This window comes from Bos indicus, chromosome 28, assembly GCF_029378745.1.
Source record: "Bos indicus isolate NIAB-ARS_2022 breed Sahiwal x Tharparkar chromosome 28, NIAB-ARS_B.indTharparkar_mat_pri_1.0, whole genome shotgun sequence".
In the NCBI taxonomy this organism is placed as follows: Eukaryota; Metazoa; Chordata; class Mammalia; order Artiodactyla; family Bovidae; genus Bos; species Bos indicus.
In genome coordinates this window covers 29,027,955-29,048,250 of record NC_091787.1, presented here as the reverse complement: position 1 = coordinate 29,048,250, position 20,296 = coordinate 29,027,955, and the positions used below count along the sequence as shown (strand labels likewise).

The window sequence follows — 20,296 nt, the reverse complement described above, 5'->3', positions numbered from 1 at the left end:
CAGACCAGTGGTACAGATGACACTGTTGACTCACCATCATTGGGGGTTTCCTGAGTCTTTTATACATCTTCCCGTATCTCGCTAAACACCAACTGTAGGTGACTGGCTTGGGGTGTGGCCAGGTCCTTTGTGTCAAGAGGCTGGTCCTGGGGGACCAAACTTGCAACTGATCTGTAGGTTAACCAGCTTGTTTGGGGTAGAATTCCAATTGCACCACAACGTACGCCTCCAGAAGCTGGCTAACTTCTCTGCTCCAGGGCCGGGGAATCCACTGTGAAGTGTTCGCTCTCTCCCTAGCCGTCCCCCAGATAGGCCCTCCTACTGCCTAACCTTTACCCTTTCTAATTGCCCTGATCTCATCCTAACCTCCATAGCTGTGTTTAAAGTCCACCTCTGGGGAACACACAGATTGAGAGTTCCAGGTAATCCCTTTTCCAGTCCTGCCTGGCATCTGGCCGGTGGCCTGTGTACCTGGACTTCCTGGGACACTGGCTGGGGGAGTTTGAGGAGGGACCTCAGCACCCACCTGGCTACAGGATGACGTGGGCCATCAGCTTCTTGATTTTGTGGCTCAGCCTGGCTGGTGGCCTGGCTCAGAGTGACACCAGCCCTGACGAAGAGGAATCCTATTCAGACTGGGGCCTTCGGCACATCCGGGGCAGCTTTGAATCTGTCAACAGCTACTTCGATTCCTTTATGGAACTGCTGGGAGGGAAAAATGGAGTCTGTCAGTACAGGTGCCGATACGGTGAGTGCACGGTTCCTCTTCCTGTGAGACTGACGCTGGTGGACCTGTGAACAGCCTGAGCAGGGCCACAATCTGTCATGCACTTTTTCCCTGTTACCCACTTCTTAGAGGGTAGTTGCCAGATTCAGAAAATTAAAATGTAGAATGCCCAGTGAACTCTGAATTTCAAATAAACAACCAGTATTTGGTAAAATATTTGAGATATTTGGAACATGCTTATAATGACAAATTACTGATTGTTTATTTGAAATATATATTTCACTGCACTTCCTGTGTTTTATCTGGCAAACCTACTCCAAGGAGTTTTGCAATATTGTTCCCTGAGGCCATTTTAATGGGTTTGTTTTAAGGCAGATAGATACTTAGGAAAAGGTGGCAAGGGCAAGGAGGAAAATGAATAGGGGATGTCTTTGTGAGATGTTCCTAGGGCTGAAAACTGAAGCTGATCATTCAGGGAAAATTCTGCCAGAAAATTCTGAGCTTCCTCAGTCACTCTGGGCCTAGCTTGGAAATGGATTCTCCTCTCCCCCTAATCCAGTTCACACCTTCCTCCCAACTGTGTCAGTCTCTGATCACTTTGCCTAACCCATCCTGCCCCCTACCCCACCCCGCACCGAGAGAGCTGTCCCTGCCTCGGTCAGCAATGGCAGGCCTTCCGTGAGCAGGATGGGCATCTGCCAGCCGCCTCTGCCCACAAGGGATCAGGCCCTGAGTGACCACACTGTCCCTCAGGCCTGGTCTTGGATGTGGAACTGAATGGGTAGGAACACTACCTCATCTGAGTTGTAAAGAGGGTACATGGGAAGCTGGGTGCAGGCCTAGCTGCAAAACAGCAGACCCTGAGGCCCGTTCTTGCTCTCCCCTTACACTGGAATTCAGTGTAATGGGAGCAGAAAGTGGGGCCCTGGACCTTACAGCTGGGAGGCAAGGGGTAACTTCCAAAGAAAATGTTTTTGAAACCACACACAGTCTCCTAATAGCATCCATTTCATTGTTTAGTTTATCAAATGTTTCAGCGTGGGATTAAGAGATGAAAATGGTGATCGAGCCTAGCAGGCAAACACTTGAGAAATATCCTCTCTAGACACAACAGATAAAACTCAGCTTGGAGAGAGACTCAAAAAAGCCACATACTTACTGGACTCAGCCAATGTCTCGCACTCCTTTCTTAACCCTGAGCAGGGGCAATCTCTTCTTATAAACTGGAAAGTGACTAAGAGACTGTGGTTAACACTCCAGAACCAAAATTTGTACAGAATAGAAGCCTTAACCTCAGAGGGAGACAGTGAAAAAAGGAAGCTGCAGCATCTCTGTGAAGATTCCATAGAGTAAACCTGCGCTAGATAGGGCCCACCTGGACGGCTAGCCACGTCTTTATCCAAGGTGTGTTGGACAAATGCAGAGGTGCCTTGGCACAGGGACCATGCTCACAGAGTTTGCATGGATGGGGCAGGAAAGGGTTAACTCCAGGTATTTAATAAACATAGGTGCTCCTTCCTAGAGGCAACACAAGACTGTGGTTTAGCAAATAGATAACAGCAGGATTTTTTTCTTCTTCTTCTTTTCTCTTTCTTTAGAGAAACAAGACCCAAACCCTCTTGTCTAGTAAAATGGCATTAAAAGATTTCAGCAAAGTTTGGTTTCAAGTTTCCACCTGGGTCAGTCGATGCAGCAATCGCTGGCGGGGGTTGGGTGGGGTGGGAATAGTCAACAGAGAGATTACAGGGTCGCAAGTAACTCCAGTTACTCTGCAAAACGGAACCTGTCCAAAGAGGGACCTGAAAACCACATAGGAAAGAGGGGGTTAAGCCTTCTTACCTTTGGAATGCAGAGAGCCAAGAACCTGAAGGCTGCACCCAAACAGTACACTCTTCTCAAGTTGATTGAGAACCAAGCAGGCCTTTGAACAAATAGCATCTAATAACTGACTGTTCTTTTACAGTTTGCTTTGTGACACATTTCTTGGGCAAAACACTTTCTTCAAAGCACTGGCTCCCAAACTTGCCTGTGCTGCAAATCCCCTTAAGGGCTTGTTTAAAAAGACTGCTTCACCCCCACCCCTCAAATACTGGTTGGGTAGGTCTGGGGCGGGGCCAGAAAATCTGCATTTCTAAGAGTTCCCAGGTGATCCTGCTGCTGCTAGGGTCCTGGGATCATACTTTGAGGGAGAAAAAAAAAAAAACTGCTTTAAAAACTGCATTTTTTTCCAGAAGGAACAATTTAGCAACAGTTAGTCTACAAGAAAAACTGCCATTTCATAGGTGCTTATCACCACTTAAAACAGTGGTTCCTACCTCACTCAGCACTTAGAATCACCTGGGCGGCTTTAAAAAACCCGTGCTGCCCAAATCAATTAAAAGGGAACCTCCTTAGGTTGGACCCAGACATCATTCTTTTTAATGTTTCCCAGGTGATTACAAATTGTGGCTACAGTAGACAACACTATTTAAGGGATCATTCTGGAAGCACTTCAGCTCATAGTTGTTCAGACAGGCAATTTGTGCTTGTATCCTGCTAGCTGTCAACACTATTTGCCACACTTCTTCCACCTACAGTTTGTTTTCATGTTAACACACAAAATCTTAATTTACCAAAGGATTGGGTTAAATATAGAGATCCATCACAAATCAAGAGCATACATGGTACATACACCTGGTTGAAGGAGTCTGCACTAATGGGAACACCCTCTCCCACCGCAGGGATTCTGACTCAGTAGGGCTGTTCTAGGGACAGCACAAATGGTCCTTGAACCAGGCTTTGATGGAAAATCAAGGGTTTGATCTGAGGGTGGAGGTGCAGGACGTCTCATTGCTAGGGACCTTGGACAAGTTACCTAACTTTCTCAACCTTTGTTTCCTCATGTTTATATCTAATGTTAATAATATCTATCTTGCTAGATGGTTATAAGAATTAAAGACACTGTATATAAAGAAGTAGTGCTGTTAGAAAGTGAAAGTCACTCGGTTGTGTCCAACTCTTTGTGACCCCATGGACTGTAACAGCCCACCGGGCTCCTCTGTCCATGGGATTCTCCAGGCCAGAATACTGGAGTGGGTAGCCATTCCCTTCACCAGGGGATCTTCCCAACCCAGGGACTGTACCCCCGTCTCCTGCATTGCAGGCAGATTCTTTACATCTGAACCAAGCTACCAAATGGAGCATGGCAGGTACCAAACAAATTTTATAAATGTTTGAGAAAGATAGTCAACAAGTTAACTATGCAATCAGATTCTTCCGATTCTTTTTCAATACAAAATTAAAAAACACAGAAATTCCAGTGGCTGGAAAACACCCTCTCAGCTCCCGGAAGAAATCATCAAATGATGATTTAGACGTTCTGTGTCTTTATGAAGGTCTCTGGGGCAGAGTTTCTGTGTCTTGTATATCATGATTTAAGATATTCATGCACACTGTCACACTTGGATAAAAGGATAATTTTCTTCTTGGGTTAAGTTCTAGGAAAGCAGGTATCCTTAAACATCAGCGTTCTTATTTTCTAGAGAACTTTTCACCTGTTTGAAATTTTAGAGCAGAATTTTATGAACCTGTGAGTTTGTGTATTTTTCCAGGCAAAGAATTCACAGCCTTCATCAGATTCTTAGAGGATGTATAGCCCGAAAAAAGGAAAGAGCTACTGACTTAGAGGGCAAAGGTTGTTCTCAGGAAAAATGATGAACTGTCGAGGTTTGCCAGGATTGGGGGCCGGTGGTTCCTGGGACGAAGGACTTTACTGAAACAGGGATTGTCCCAGACAAATCTCTGGGACAAGTCGCTCACTTGACCTCATACAGTAACTGAATCTGTTTTAGCGACTGGAATAGAGTTTACTGCTGATAGAGTTTACTGCTTCAGTTAAATTGCCACAGTTCTGTTTTGCCCCCTTGCTGTGTTCCTCATGCTGTGTTTGAGGGTTTCTGGCAGGAAGCAAAATGTGCACTTCAAATTCGGCACTCTGACCACTAGGTCGACCCCTAATGGAGCACAGAACTGCCTCCGCTGGAACCAGCTGCGTGGGGAGAAAGTACACACCCTCCCGTGTGGCTTAACCCTTGACCTGGGTGATAAAACCCAGACATTTTTACTGTGACAGGGAGAAAAACTGGTTGGGCCCAGAAGATAGTGGACCTGTCTGCTGGTAGAACTCTCATTTCATGCCTAACTCCCTTGTTTGTCTTTTCAGTGTTCTGTGGTGTTTCACTTTAGTCAGATGTTTTAAATTTCCACAAGTCTATCGGTACTTCCTTTATATCTTCTGCATTTTTTGTCTTGCTTAAAGGACCATCCTCACATCAAGATCGAAACAGTTTTTGGCTCGTTTTTCTGTGACAGCATCTGCGGCTAATATACATAATGAATGAGTGTTGTGGTGTTCTGAAAATAATTTTTATGAGCACTAAAATTTTAATTTCAAGTTTAATACGTCACAAAATATTATCCTTGTTTTGACTTCTCCCCCAACCATTTAAAAATATAAAAATTATTTTTATCTGGCAGGTTATACAAGAACAGGCTGGACTTGGACCAGCGTTCGCTAAGCTGACCCAGATCAGGTGGTCAGCCTCTCACTCCTATAAGTAGCCAAAACCCAAAAATAAACCTAATTTGTGACATCGTGCATAACTGATGCCTAGACTCGAAACATCAAACTGAAAAGACGCAACACAACTCAAATCTGCTCCAACTGTAACATGAGGATCTGGGACATAATTTCTGTCTGGACTCAAACCATCACCTTTTTTCTTAGAATTTTTATTTCAAACTTCATTCCTCAATAGACTTTCTGCAACTATCATGAAACATTAAATACAGTAAAAGTAACTGTCATCAACAGCAGGCCAGATAGGATGTGTCTATAATTGGTGACCCATTATCTTTCAAACTGGGAGTTTTATCTTCTGTGAGTTATTAAGTCCAAAAAAGGCAGAGGGTAACTCAGGAAACTGGACTGAGTCTGCTGCAAAAACCCTTGATCAGAAAAAGAGTTAAATTTCACCATCAAATTTAGACATTTGTTTGTTTACTGAAAACTTCCCCCTGATTTCTATAAACCTAGTATAAGTAGAACATTTGTAAAATAACAACCCAAAGAAGAAATAAAATCACCATAGTCTCACTTCCGAGAGATAATACACATTTAATTGTGTGATTATTTCCATATGTATAATTTGATTACTAGTATTATTTAATACACTTTACCCATTCCCCTCCTCCCAGTGCAACACACACACACGTTAGTAGAGTATCAATACTAAGTTATATTTCTCAAGGCCTTTGAAAAGTAATGGAAGAATCACTGGTGGGCTGGCAGACTCCATCAACGAGTACAGGACACTTCCATTACAAATAATAAGAAAGGCTGAGTGGGAATATTAAAACAAATACATATACACTCAAGCTAGAATGAAATAAAGGGAAACCTTCAAGTTCCTGAAATGAAGAGGAAACACAAAACCAAAGTGGTAGCAGGAGCTTATGCTGCTGTGGTCCTTGGAGGCGTCAGTCTGGAACATTATATACAGATTCCATGGGCTGAGGAATGTGCTTTAATGCTCATACAGAGAGAGGAGAAGAACTGTAAGATTTGGGAAGTTGGAATTGAACAGTTTGCAGAAAGTTTAGAGCCTGGGAAACTGTCTAGTCTGTTTAAAAGGGATTTGAAGTAGCAAAGAAGCTTTCTATCCACCTGGGAGTGGGGCCTGGAGGAAGAATAAATACCCACTAAAAAATCACTACCTGAAGCATATTCTATGTACAGATGAGGAATCTGAATCGCTTCAGTTGGCCTGGTGTGAATACCCCAAGCTGAGACATTAACAAATACCTGTGTGTCTCAATTATCCTCAGTCTCCTGGAGCCACAGCAAAAGCTACTAGGGACTACTCTACAGTATGTGACTCAGGGCACAGGAATTCTTTTAGAAAAACAAGCCCTTCTGAAAACAACTACATACCATTTGAAAAGATAATCCACCATGAGGGAGAGTCAGTGGACATTAAAAAATGAAAGGGCATCCCAAGGATTGGAGATAAAAAACCATAACATTTGAAATTATTAAAGATATAAAAGAAAGGATAGAAAATGTAATTAGAAAATAAAGAAAATGGATATGTAGATTTGAAAGATTTAAATAGAACTCACAGAAATAAAAATTATAGTCATCGGAAGAAAACAATTCAGTGGATGGGTTACATATCAGATAATCTAACAGCTAGTCAACCTACAGATAATTAGTAAAGTAGAAAATAAATTTGATGAAGCTAATAAAAATTCAGTACAGAGAGAAAAATAGGGAAAATATAAAAAAGAGATTAAGATACAAGAAGGACAGGATCAAAAAGATTCACCATTCAGTAGAAAGAGTCCCAGAAGGAGAAATTATAGAGAATGAAGAAACTTAAAAATTCAGACAAGGGCTGTGAATTCTCCAGAGGTGAAAGACCCAAAGCCTTCAGATTGTTCCAGATACATAGACCACTTACAGATACACTCTAGTGAAATTGTGAGGATTGAAGAAATTGGAACTTTTGTATATTTCTGGTGGAAATACAAAATAGTACAGCTGCTGAAAAAAGCAGGCTGATAGTTCCTCAAAAAGTTAAACAGAATTACTATATGACCCAGAAATTCCACTCCTTAGCTATATATACACAAAAGAACTGAAAACAGATATTCAAACCAACACTTGTTATACAGTTGATCATAGCAGCACTATTCACAAATAGCCAAAAAAATGGAAACAAACACCGTGTCTATTAATGGTGGATGAATAAACAAACTGTAGTAGATCCAGAGAATGGAAGATTATTCATACATAGAAAGGAGTAAGTGCTGGTACATGCTACAACATGGATGAACATGAAAGATGGAGATTTTTCTAAAAATGGGTCTTGGGTTTCTTTCTGGGATAATAAAAATGTTCTAAAATTAGATTGTGGTGATGGTCTAACAGCTAAAACCCACTGAATTACATTAAATGAGGGAATGTATAATATGTGAATTTTATTTCAATAAAGCTGTTGTAGAAAAAGATGTAATGAAAAGAGATTCAAATCATAATGGCAACTGCAATAGTTAAGTATTGCTGAGAAACAAGTGACCCCCAAACTTAGCAGCTAAAATTAACAAACATTTATTGTATCACACAGGGTGAGGGATCTAGACGCTCTTCTGGGTAGTTCTGGCTCTGAGTTTCTAATAAGGGTTCTACTCACACTGCCTGTTGATACTACAGTCTCTGAAGATGTGACCGAAGCTGGAGATCTCCTTCCAAACTCATGTGGCTGTTAGCAGGAGGCTTTAGTTCTTTGCCACATGGGCCTTTCCATGACAGAAGTTGTAGTCTTTTATAATGTAATTTTGGAAGCCACATACCTCCATTTCTGCCATATTCTGTTGGTCACACAGACCAACCATAGGACAGTACACACGGGTATAAATACACCAGGACAGGGATCACTGAGGGCTATCTTGAACCCCGTCTTATAAACATGTACCACAGTAACAAATACCCAAACAGACTATGGCAGAAACTGCTTATTGTCCCCATTTTTTCTACATTTATAAGCCCTCCTTCCAACTTCAAGCTGGGCTCATGGCTGCCTCCATTGAAAAAAAAAAAAACTTCATTTCCTAGCCCACTTTTGCAAGTAGGTGTTGCCATATGATCTCTTTGTGACCCCACAGACTGTAGCCTACCAGGCTTCTCCATCCATGGGATTTTCCAGGCAAGAGTACTGGATTGGGTTGCCATTTTCTTCTCCAGGGTATCTTCTCGACCCAGGGATCGAACCTGGGTCTCCCTCATTGTAGGCAGATGCTTTCACCATCTGAGCCAGGGAACTCCAAAGGGAAGTAAGAGGAAGTGATGTGTGTAACATTCTGGAATGGATTTATTAAAGAGAGGGGCTCTGACCTTTTTACCTCCTTCTTCCATTCTGCTATTTGTAATATGGATGTGTAGGCTGAAGCACCATCTTGGATCATGAGACCCAGGGCTACATTCCAGGGCTAGTAGAGCAGAAGATTAGAAGTAGCCTCGGTTCCAGAAAAGGGCAGACATCATTCCAGCCTTCTGAGCCTTAATTTTTAGATCCTGATATTCTTAAAATATTCTGTTTAAGCATCTGAATAATATAGTTTGTAGGAGATATAATAAACATATGGAGTAAATTATAACACTCTATTGAAAGATATAAAGAAAGATCTAAGTAAATGGAAAGCTATATTAGGCTCATGTCTGGAAATTTAGAATATTCTAAGAAATTCAGTTGTCTCCAAATTAATCTGTAAGTTCAATGTATTTTCAATAAAAATCCTGATGATGTCTCTTGTAGAGTGTAATAAGTAGACTCTCAAATTCGTATGCAAGAGTAAATGTCCAAGAGTAATCAGACAATTTTTAAGAATAAAAGGAGGGAGAGCTTTAAAGCATAGACTTAGCGTCTAAAACTTAAAACAGAAAGATGGGGTATAAAGAGACTTCAACTATAACATTTGATTAAGCATAAAAAATATTTATAGCAAGTTTGGCAACATTGACATGCATTTTCTCTGTGTAGTGGGTACATAGGTATTTGTTTCTCTGACTTTAGTTTTGAAATAGTTCATAATACAAAATAGTTAAGAATAAAATACCTGATAGGAGAAAATTATAGAAGAGAAAGAAGAAATGCCCTGTGTCTCACTTGGAGGATTAATTCTTGGCTTATTTCCTCTGTCTTTTGCTATGTCTTGCATCTCCTATAAGATGCAGAGGAATGAGGGGAAAGAGCATGGGTTTCGGAGATAAATAGGACAGCTGGATTTATATCCCAATTCCTCCCACTTTCTATATGACTCAGGCAAGTCACTAAATCTCTTAGTCCCATATTTCTTATCTGGATAATGGCATAGAAATACTCACTGCAGATGACTGTTCTGAGGTCATCTAAGGTCAAGGTTATCTTTATCTATAATGACTACCCTTGATACACTGACAAGGCTTCTCGGTATGTATTTGCAAGACTATAAAATAACCCAAAAGCCATGGAGGAGAAACCAAGCGATCCAAAGCTTTTCAGATAGTTTTGCCTTAGTTCTATGACACAAACAACTACAATATTGTACAGGCATGTTTTCTCTGTATTTTGGTAAATAATGCTTTGCCTACATTTATGGAATCTTGCAAAATTTCCTTCAAGTTATTCTAAAAATGTTTGTGGTATTATTTTAATTCTGATCCCTTAAGTGTATGATCAGGCGGTGGTCTTTGTGCATAGTATGTGGTCTTACAGTGGATAGAAGAATGAGAGGCCTCAAGTTTTAGTTTGGTTTTGCCATGGTGACCTTGAAGATAAGGTCACCCATGTAAGAAATGTTAGAATTGTTAGTAAATAAATGCTCATAAAACTCTTCAAGATTGGGAGAAAAATGCCAGTCTGGTCTGGAGATGATTATCTTTTTATGATATCATCACCGTCATCACCACCTAATTTAAGTCGGTGATGAGCTGTGACTTTTAAAGGAAAAGTTGAATATACTTTTAGACAATATTTATTTGATGAATGTTTCCAAATGCTTCATTTCTAAACACTTCTTCCTGCTTCTTTCCTCTCTTTCCCCTGCTAGGAAAGGCACCAATGCCCAGACCTGGCTACAAGCCTCAGGAGCCCAATGGCTGCAGCTCCTATTTCCTGGGTCTGAAGGTACCAGAAAGAGTATGTACACCACCATTGTTTTCTTAGTTGACTGGTTTTGACTAAGACTAATCTAAGAGGTCCCTCTGATGGAATTCATCACTTATGGAATATGGTTGAGCAATATAACTAGTATTTTAAACTGGATACAGAGAAAAGGAGATAGTTTTCAAAGAAAGCATCTGATTTCCTTTTCTCAGATGCAGCTGTCCCTCAGATTAGCCATTGGGTAGTGAACTTTGAAGTCACCAGTGCAAACATCAGCTGAGCCTTAGCGAACCAAGCATAACTTAATTTGAAATATATCAGACAAGTGTGACTTCTTTAAATTGGTGAGACTTTCTAGAGATGTACTGGAGCAAGCTGGTACTGACCAGTGAGGGCTGATTGCTGTATCCTCAGGACTTTTGCAAGTGGCTGACTTCATGTCTGAACTGTTAAATCAATTATGTTTGGAGTATTAGCATCATAGAAATCTACAGACACACACACACATATCATCCCCTGCCAACCAGCTGCCGGCTAAAACATTTTTCATTTTGCAACTGACTATTTCTCAAACTATCACACACACACAGAAGTCGCTCAGTCGTGTCTGACTCTTTGCAACCCATGGATTGTAGCCCACCAGGCTCCTCGGTCCATGGGATTTTCCAGGCATGAATACTGGAGTGGGTTGCCATTTCCTTCTCTCAAACTATCAGCTTCCTCTAGAAACAAGTAATAATTATTTAAAGACCTCTCAGAAACCCTTTTACATTTTTCACTTTAGAAAAGAAGCTTCATGTAAAAAATTGGTAGAAGGATTTCATATCTTGTTTTGGATTCTAAGCTGGTCCTACTCTTGTGTGTTCTTGCCCCGAGTGTTCACAGTTATCAGAACCAGTGTGTTTTCCTTTGTGGAAGCTCTCAATGACCTTTTATATATTCCACAGACACAGAGTCTGCCTGGTTGATCGTGTGGATTTAATCTGCAGCTTGTACAGCTGGTGGGAAGGTTTTGGGTCTTCTTCCTTAGCCACACTGCCTCTGGGTTTCAATTGTGGTTTGATTTCTACCTCTACATGTGGGTCATCCACTGGGGTTTGCTCCTGAGGCTGCCCTGGAGGACTTGGGTCTGCCCCTGTGAGGGCCAGGTGTGGAGGTGGTGCAGCTGCTTGGGTTGCAGGGGTTCTGGCAGCTCCAGGTCCTCAGGGGAGTTGGAGGCTAGGGCAGCAGGAAATATAGTGCTCCAGAAGGGTATGGCAACCAATATTCTTGGCTGGAGATCCCCCTCCCTGACAGAGAAGCCTGGCAGGCCACAGTCTACAGGGTCGCAAAGAGTCAGACACAACCAAAGTGACCCTGTGCGCACAGACGCAAGACTCTTTTTTCCTGCGGCAGCTCTGCCCCACTGACAGTTGAGGATGAAAGTGGTGCAGCTGCTTGGCTTGTGGGGACCCTGGCGGCGCCAAGTGTGCAGGGACACGGACTGCCTCCGCTGCAGGAGTTGAGGCCCTATCAGAATCTTTTTTCGAGCCTCTTGTTGCTGGCATCAGAAGGCCTCTTTGGCCAGACTTTCTCCGTAGCACTGCCTGTTCAGGGACTTAGAGGGCTCCCTTGCCTGGGGTCCTTCTCTGTTGTGCAGTGCATCAGGCACATAGAGGGGCATCCCTGGCTGGGGTCCTACTCTGTAGTTCTGTGCATCAGTCACTTAAAGGAGCACCCTACTCTGTCGTTCAGTGCATCAAGCGTTTGATGGGCCAGCCTCTTTGTTCAGCTACCGATGCTGGTGTGTGGGGAGAAGCTATGGTGATGGCGCCACCCCCTCCACATGACTCAGCAGTATCGCCTTGCTTCCATGGCTGCCTGGCTTTCCTCCACAGGCATTTCCCAGCACAGTCTCCTTCCTCACATCCGCCCCCCACCCGCTACCCTCATCTGTCTCTCCGAGGTCAACAGCGGCCCTCGCCTGGTATTGCTCCACAATCTCTAAACTCCAGCTCCCAGCTGTTACGCCTTCCAGGGTACCAGCATCCCTGTCTGTGGTATGTACGGCTGCCGCAAGGACTGTCTGATTCTCATCCCCTTTAGGCTGCCACAGATCAGTTGTTTCACTCTAAGCCTTAAATGTTTCTCCTATGACTCAGGCAATTGCCCTGATGTGGGGATTGGATCCCTGCTTCAGTTCCCCCATTGGCCAAGGGCAGGTCAGTCCTACCAACTTTTCCCCCTAGTTCCTTCGTCCTACGGATTTTTGCGTGGTTCTATATATTCTTTTCCACTGGTCAGGTACTCCTGTCTGCTCTCAGCTGGTGTTCTGCATGCATCTCTGTGTCTGAAGGTGTGTTCCTGATGTAATCGTGGAGAGAGATGTACTCCACGTCCACCTACTCCTTCACCATCTCGTTCTCCTCTGATTACTTCTCTTTAATCACTTATTGTACCATGTCCCTTCCCTCTTCAAGTGCATGCAAGCTAAGTTGCTTCCGTCATGTCTGATTCTTTATGACACCATGGACTGTAGCCCACCAGGCTTCTCTGTTTATGGGATTCTCCAGGCAAGAATACACGAATGGGTTGCCATGACCTCTTCCAAGGGATCTTCCCAACCCAGGGATGGAACCTACATCTTTTATGTCTCTGGCATTGGCGGGCAGGTTCTTTACCATTATGCCATCTGGGAAGCCCAGTCAAATCTAACTTGTTACTTTGGAAGTCAAGGCCAGCTATCAACTTGTCTTTCTCCCTAATTAAAAAGTACATATAATAAAAAATATATATCACACTGATAAGACCCTTGAATGACTAAACTAACTGGTTGATTTGCTTATGTATGATTTGCTTATTACTTCCTTTCTTTACTTGTTATATCTTAAGTATACCATCATCTAATAATCCTCTACAAAAGTTCCCATTTGATATCTCTGTGTGTGGAAGTCTATGAACTTAGTTTATGACAGATTTATAATTGCTTATAGGACACTTTATAAATGTGTATGTGTATATATATGTTAGATGTTGTTTGATCATAGTCCCCTTGTGGTCAGGAACTGTGTTCTATACCCTACTCTGTTCCCCAACACATTACAAACAGATACACACACTTAAAACAGCGCTGCATGGAATGGGTCCCTGCAAAATCCTGGTGACCTCTTTGTAAACTAAGGCTTAACTTTTCATACTTCTGAGCCTTGGAATCTTTGGTTAAAAAAAAAAATCTCACAAAGTAAAGGTTTTAGTTGAATTTGAAAGTATTGAAGCTCTGCCCTCTTGCACTCACTTTCTGATTTTCTATTTTTAGCTCCCTAATGGCCTGTGAATTTGAAAACTACTAAAATCTAAAAGAAAAAGTAGAAAAAGGGGCCATTCAAAGTTATTAAACTTATGACTAGATCATGATCAAAACTTAGCATGCTGTGACTGTCTACTTGATGTATTCTTTCCAGTCATCTGGTGCTTCTGATCTGAATCTGTAACAGGAATTTGAGAACAAGGTAGGGAAGGTTGCCTAAGGTCCTTGGTCTAAACGTGGCATTTTCTTCCTTCTCTTTTCTTCCTTCACTTTTCTCCAGATGGACTTGGGCATTCCAGCAATGACCAAGTGCTGCAACCAGCTGGACGTCTGTTACGACACTTGTGGTGCCAACAAGTATCGCTGTGATGCAAAATTCCGATGGTGTCTCCACTCTATCTGCTCTGACCTTAAACGGAGTTTGGGCTTTGTCTCCAATGTGGAAGGTAGGTATCTTAAGTGCATTGACCTGTGAGCGGAGAGTTTGGTGCCTATTTTCACACAGAAATGTAATCAGAGCCCCTTTACTCAAAGAGACCATCAGAGTTCACTGATCTTTCTTTATAGAACTCTGTGACCAGTGAAGCAAGGGGGAAGGGAGACTCTGGGCAATCCTTCACTAAAGTTCTTGCTGTCCTGCCCAGGAGCTGCTGGCGCCACTCCTGATGGACAGGGCCACACCAAAGCCTTCCCAGAAGATAAAAATCTATCCTCTAAGACCAGAGCAAGAGTAGCCCAACTGGCTTTCATTATCCATTCCACTGTTAAATAATTTTCCATATCAGGAATTATTCTGTATAGGTCTATGGGGTTGGGTTGAAGCTTTTTTTTTGTTGTTGTTCTCAGTAAGAGAAAGAATTTTAAAAAACCTATCTTCTTCTTGTGTAAAGTTCTCTATATCCTTGAGGATAATTATTTTAAAACGACTGCTTAGCTGCCTAACTTCTAGCAGTGACTCTATAATTTCTTTTTCCTAATTTATCTTAGGAAAATTGTAATTCTTTAGTTTCTGAAGCCTGAACAATATATCCAAGTTATTACTGTTACATACTTTTAGATGGTAAAGTTTGAAATTCAGGCTTATGAAGAGCTGGCTTTATGCTACTGGGAAAGTCAGCCACAGGAAGAATCTTGGCTCCTGTTATAGACCAATGTCTAGAGTGTTGTTCTAATGTGCATAGACTTGAAAATATGAATAATTAATGAGGCTCTGTAAATGGGAGTATCCTTCTATCTGAACCTATAAAAGGTGAAAAATGCCTGCTGCTAATCTAGGGTCAGGTCAAGTTACTCCCCACAATAAATTTTAGAACAATTTCATCACTCCACAAAGAAATCCCAGAGCCATTAGCAGTCTCACCACAATGTTCCCCTGTCTAGTGCTAGGCAACCATTAGTCTTCTGTCTCTATAAATTTGCTATTCTAGACAATTCATATAAATGGAATGACAAATATGTGGTCTTCTGTGACTGGATTCTTTCATTTGGTAAGGTTTATCCATATTGTAGTGTGCATCAGTATTTCATTCCTTTTTAATTGCTGAATAATATTCCATTATATGGATAAAACAAGTTTTTTTTTTTTTCATCAATTGATGGACATTTGCGTTGTCTCCACTTTGGACTATTATGAATAATTCTGGTATGAACATTTATTTACAAGTATTTGTGGCAACATGTTTTCAATTGTCTTGGATATATATCTAGGAGGGGAATTTCTAGGTTATTTGGTAAGTTTGTGACAAATTGATTTCCAAAATAGCTACCCCATTTCACATTCCCACCAGCAATATATTAAGGCTCCAATTTCTCCACATCCTTGCCAACACCTGTTATTACCTGTCTATTTTATTATAGACCCTATTGGGTGTGAAGTTATATCTCATTGTGGTTTTGATTTACATTTCCCTGTGGGCTAATGATATTGAGCATCTTTTCATGTGCTTATTAGCCATTAAATAATTGCTTTGGAGAAATGTCTATTCATTTGCCCCCCTTAAAATTGGGCTCTCTTTTTATTACTGAGTCATAAGACTTTTTTATATATTCTGGATGTAAATCTTTTAACAGATGTATGACTTGCAAATGCTTTCTCTCATTTTATGGGTTGACTTTTAACTTTCCTGATGATATAATTTGTAGTGCAGAAGTTTTACATTTTGCTTAAGTCCGTTTTTATCTTTTAAATTTCTTGATGTCTTTCTTGATGTCTTTTGATGTCATATGTAAAAGGGCTTTGCTGAACTCAAAGTCACTATGTTTTCTTCTAAAAGTTTTGTTTTAGCTCATATATTTAGATCTATGATCCATTTTAGTTAATTTTTCTGTATGGTGCAAGAAAGAGATCCAGCTTCCTTCTTTTGTATATAGATATACACCATTTGTTAAATAAAAGACTATTCTTTTCCACCACTTGTTCCTGCACCATTTGTTGAAAGAGACTATTCTTTCCCACATGAAATTGTTTTTGTACCCTTGTCAAAAAAATCAGTTTGTCATAATTGCAGTGTTTATTTCGAGACTTTCAATTCAATTCTATTCTATTGATCTATGCCAGTCCCACACTGTTTTTATTACTGTAATTTTGTAGTAAAATCTGAAATCAAGAAGTGTCCTTCAACCGTGTCTTTTTCAAGATTTTTTCAGATATTCTGTATCTCTTTCATTTCCACATGAATTTTAGGTTCAATTTGTCAGTTAGGTGAAATTTTGATAAGACTTCTGTTGGCTCTGTAGATCCATTTGAGGAATATTGCCATCTTAAAATTATGGTTTCTGACCACTGAACATGGATGTATTTCCACTTATTTGGGTCTATTTTAATTTTTTAGAAAACTTTTTATTTTATTTTGGAGTATTATTGATTAACAATGTCGTGCTAGTTTCAAGTGTACAACAAAGTGATTCAGTTATACATACACATTTATCTTTCTTTTCAAATTATTTTCCCAATCAGGTTGTTACAAAATATTGAGCAGAGTTCCCTGTTGGTACCTGAGTGACAGGAGGTCCTTGTTGGTTATCCATTTAAAATATGGCAGTGTGGACATGTCAATCCCAAACTCCCTAACTACCCCTCCTAGCAGTTCTATTAATAAGAGGAAAGTTCATAGCAATAAACTTCAACATCAAGAAATAAGAAAGATCTCACATCAACAACCTAACTTTACACCCCAAAGAACTCGTAAGAGAAAAGCAAATGAAGTCCAAAGATTGTAGAAGGAAGGAAGGAAGAAAAATCAGAGTGGAAATAAATGAAATGAAGACTAAAAGGACAATAGAAAAGATCAATTAAACTAGGAGGTTTTCTTTAAAAAGACAAAACAGACAAAACTTTAGCTACATTTGCCAAGAAAAAAAAGAGGATGAAAATAAAATCAGAAATAAAAGAGAAAACATTAAAACTAATATCACAGAAATATAAAGGACCATGAGAATCTACTATGAAAAATTACACACCAACAAGTTAGACAACCTAGAAGAAACAGATGAATTTCTCAAAACAAACAATCTATCAGGAATGAATCATGGGGAAATAGAAAAATTTGAACAGAACTGTTACTAGTAAGGAGAATGAATCAGTAATCAAAAATCTCCCAACAAACAAAAAATTTAGGATCAGATGGTTTCACTTTTTTTTCAAAGGTGGAAAATTTCTATACATGTTAATTTAATTAGAGATAAATTTTACATGAAGTTAACAAAAACATCAAATTTCAAAAAAATTATTAATAAGCATTATTTCTTAAGAGAAGTCATTGAAATTTATAAAAAATATTATTAAAAGACATGAAAAACTTGCATCGTTATTTCGAAATTGATGCTTCAAATTTAGCCAAGAACATTATTCTCTACCATTTCTTTTCTCATCTCTGATTTCTGTTGTTGTATCTGTTCCATGTGATACAGAAAATGTCTAACCCAAAAGATCTGGGTTATTAAAACTCTGCACATTCCCAAGAAATGGCTATTTTCTAGCCATGCTAGCTGATGACTAGCCCTTCATCAGCTCTGGGGAAGTGAACTCTTAGAAAATTCTGACTGATGAGATGTTGTGGATGCCCAAGATCTTGAGCCACACTATACCAGTTGGTCTAGATGGCTTATACAATCATGTATTTTATGGTGAATAACTTGCTTTCCTTCTGGGGGTCTGGGAGTACCAGTGACTGAAATCAGTCACATAAGCACCATATGCCTATGTAACTGATGCCCAGTAAAATCCCTGGACTCTAGATTCAGGTGAGGTTCCTGTTTGTATAGCTTCACTTTTAAAGTGGCTTCAACATTCAAAGAAAAATTAATCAGCTATTTAAGCGGCTTCAACATTTAAAGAAGAATTAATACCAATCCTTCTCTCCTCTGTCTATGGAATACTCCAGGCAAGAATACTAGAGTGGGTAGCCATTCACTTCTCCAGGGAATCTTTCCAACCCAAGGATGAACCTGGGTCTCTCTCATTGCAGGCAGATTCTTTACCATCCAAGCCATCAGGGAAGCCCCCTCAGTCTTTCAAAAAGTTGAAGACAGGACTTCCCTGGTGGTTCAGTGGTTAAGACTCTGTGCTCCCAATGCAGGGAGCCCAGGTTTGATTCCTGGTCAAGGGAACTAGACTCCACATGCTCCAACTAAGAGCCCATAAGCTGCAACTAAAGATCCTGGATGTGGCAGTGAAGACTCTGCAAGCTGCAACTAAGACTGGGAACAGTCAAACTGGAAAGAAAAAAAAAAAGATTGAAGAGGAGGGAAAACTTCCAAACAAGTCTTATGAGGCCAGCCTTACCTATGCCAAAACCAGATAAGAACACCATACACACACACACAAATTTACAGGCCAGTATCCCTGATGAATACAGATGCACAAATCTTTCACAAAATATTAGTAACTAGGTAATAAATAACTAGGTTATTTATCCCACACTTGAATAGGGAAAGCTATAGGAAACATAGCAATGTTATTTGAGTCCTCTGGAAAAAAAACGTAATTTTCCATGGAGTGAGCATAGTGATGTGGGAGATTCTGATTGCTAGTCATGGTTTTGACCTGGAGGCCCCATAAAAGGAGAGCATCTCAAAGTGTGTTCTGCTTTATTAGATTGGCTAGAAGCTTCTTTGAAAAAGCTTCTCATAAATCTTTTTTTTTTCCTTTTAATTCTGTATTTGGGTCACTGCTTCTAACTTTCCTCTGGGTATCATGTTATCCTTGGAAATACACTGCCTCTTCAAAATTACTCAACTACTTGCAGTAGTCTTGTATATTAACCCTTATATTTCTCTTAATCTTTTTCAAGTAGCCTGTGATTCCCTGGCTGATACTGTGTTCAACACTGTATGGACTTTGGGCTGCCGGCCCTTTATGAACAGTCAGCGGGCAGCCTGCATCTGTGCAGAAGAGGAGAAAGACGAGTTGTGAGGAAGAGGTGATTCCTTCCCCATTTTGAGTGACGCCACTCAAAGCTGTCGGTCTGGGAGATGCTAGTATGGCAGATGTACCTCATCCTTTTTCCCAAAAGTTTGGATACCACAAAGCACAGAAAGGAACACTATTTTACAGCTGAAAGTGAGTCTTGACCTTTGAAAAGGAGGATTGGAAAAAAGACACAGAGTGATTTGAAAACTACTCTTCACTTTAACACCAATCTCCCCAACCAGGACATATTTGCCTGGAAATTCAGTGCTTACTTTGAAGACTAAAATAAAGACTAAAATACTGGAATTCTTGGAATTGATAATTATATTAATAAGTGAAATTTTGGAGAGTCCAACCATTTGAGAGGCAATGACTTTCCTCTGGTCCATGTTTCAGTTGCTAATAAGCATCTCACATATTATATAGATTTTAGAAAATTTGAAAAGAGATGAATGAATTCCACTATCACCAACGAGCTTCCATTTCACTTAGAAGAGAACAGAACCCAACCTGGTAAGTTCCTCCAGCGACAACAATTACAATCACTGGTGCTGAAGAGTTAAGAACAAGACAAGGTCAGAGACTTACTTGATTAAAGCCTGTGGAGGTGCAGGTCAGACAGAGTGGGGTCTCTGGGGTTCCATTTTTTTCCTTCATTGAACTAGTCCTGTTGAAATTCCCAATTACTAAGCGGTGTTAGTGTCATGTTAAGATCTGAGAAGCATTTGGTAAAAACTGCTACTGAAGACAGCTAGGAAAAGTCCGTAGAAACTGAAGGGAGCGAGAGACAGTCCTGATTGCAGATTAGAATCACTTGATGAGTATTAAAAACACTGGTTCTCAGCACCGATTGTAGATTAGAATCACCTGAGGAGTATTAAAACCCTAAAGAACCTCTGGGGGCTGGTGCCTACATATTGGTATTTTAGAAACACTCCCCAATGACTCTGATGCACTGTGAGGCCTGAGGACCACTGAAGTCAGGGACTGACAAAGGTCTGGGCCATATCAGGCTTAGCGCCTGTTTGGGTAAAGTTCCAGCTGTTCCTGTGCTAGGACAGCCGAGCTGAGTAGTTGTGGCAGGGCCTGTATGAGCCAGGAAGCCTAAACTAGTTACCTTCAGCCCTTTACAGAAAAAGTTTGCCAACCCCTGATTTAGATTATTTTCTCCTTTTTCTTCCTTTTGTTCA

At 40.7% G+C, this 20,296-nt stretch overlaps 1 protein-coding gene across 3 annotated transcripts; it reads left to right on the top strand.

The window, feature by feature from the left end:
- The first annotated feature begins 368 nt into the window (after positions 1-368).
- PLA2G12B (phospholipase A2 group XIIB) lies at positions 369-19,412 on the top strand. 3 transcript variants are annotated; one of them, XM_070781819.1, is made up of 4 exons: positions 369-748; positions 10,355-10,443; positions 13,977-14,142; positions 14,341-18,973. In XM_070781819.1, exons 1-4 carry the CDS (start codon positions 538-540, stop codon positions 14,466-14,468), a joined length of 594 nt encoding a protein of 197 aa, XP_070637920.1. In that variant the 5' UTR covers positions 369-537; the 3' UTR covers positions 14,469-18,973. The 3 variants fall into 3 exon arrangements, with proteins under 3 accessions (XP_070637920.1, XP_019809754.1, XP_019809753.1); XM_019954195.2 differs by lacking the exon at positions 14,341-18,973 and adding an exon at positions 18,991-19,412 and having other exon boundaries at positions 373-748; XM_019954194.2 differs by lacking the exon at positions 14,341-18,973 and adding an exon at positions 18,988-19,412 and having other exon boundaries at positions 374-748.
- The last annotated feature ends 884 nt before the right edge of the window (positions 19,413-20,296 follow it).

What these genes read in the sequence shown, in the direction of transcription:
- PLA2G12B (XM_070781819.1), top strand. Translation starts at nt 538, where the DNA reads ATGACGTGGGCCATCAGCTTCTTGATTTTGTGGCTCAGCCTGGCTGGT. An exon ending in TCAGTACAGGTGCCGATACG is followed by an intron (nt 749 to 10,354) that starts GTGAGTGCACGG and finishes TTCCCCTGCTAG; the next exon opens with GAAAGGCACCAATGCCCAGA. An exon ending in CTTTGTCTCCAATGTGGAAG is followed by an intron (nt 14,143 to 14,340) that starts GTAGGTATCTTA and finishes TGTCCTGCCCAG; the next exon opens with GAGCTGCTGGCGCCACTCCT.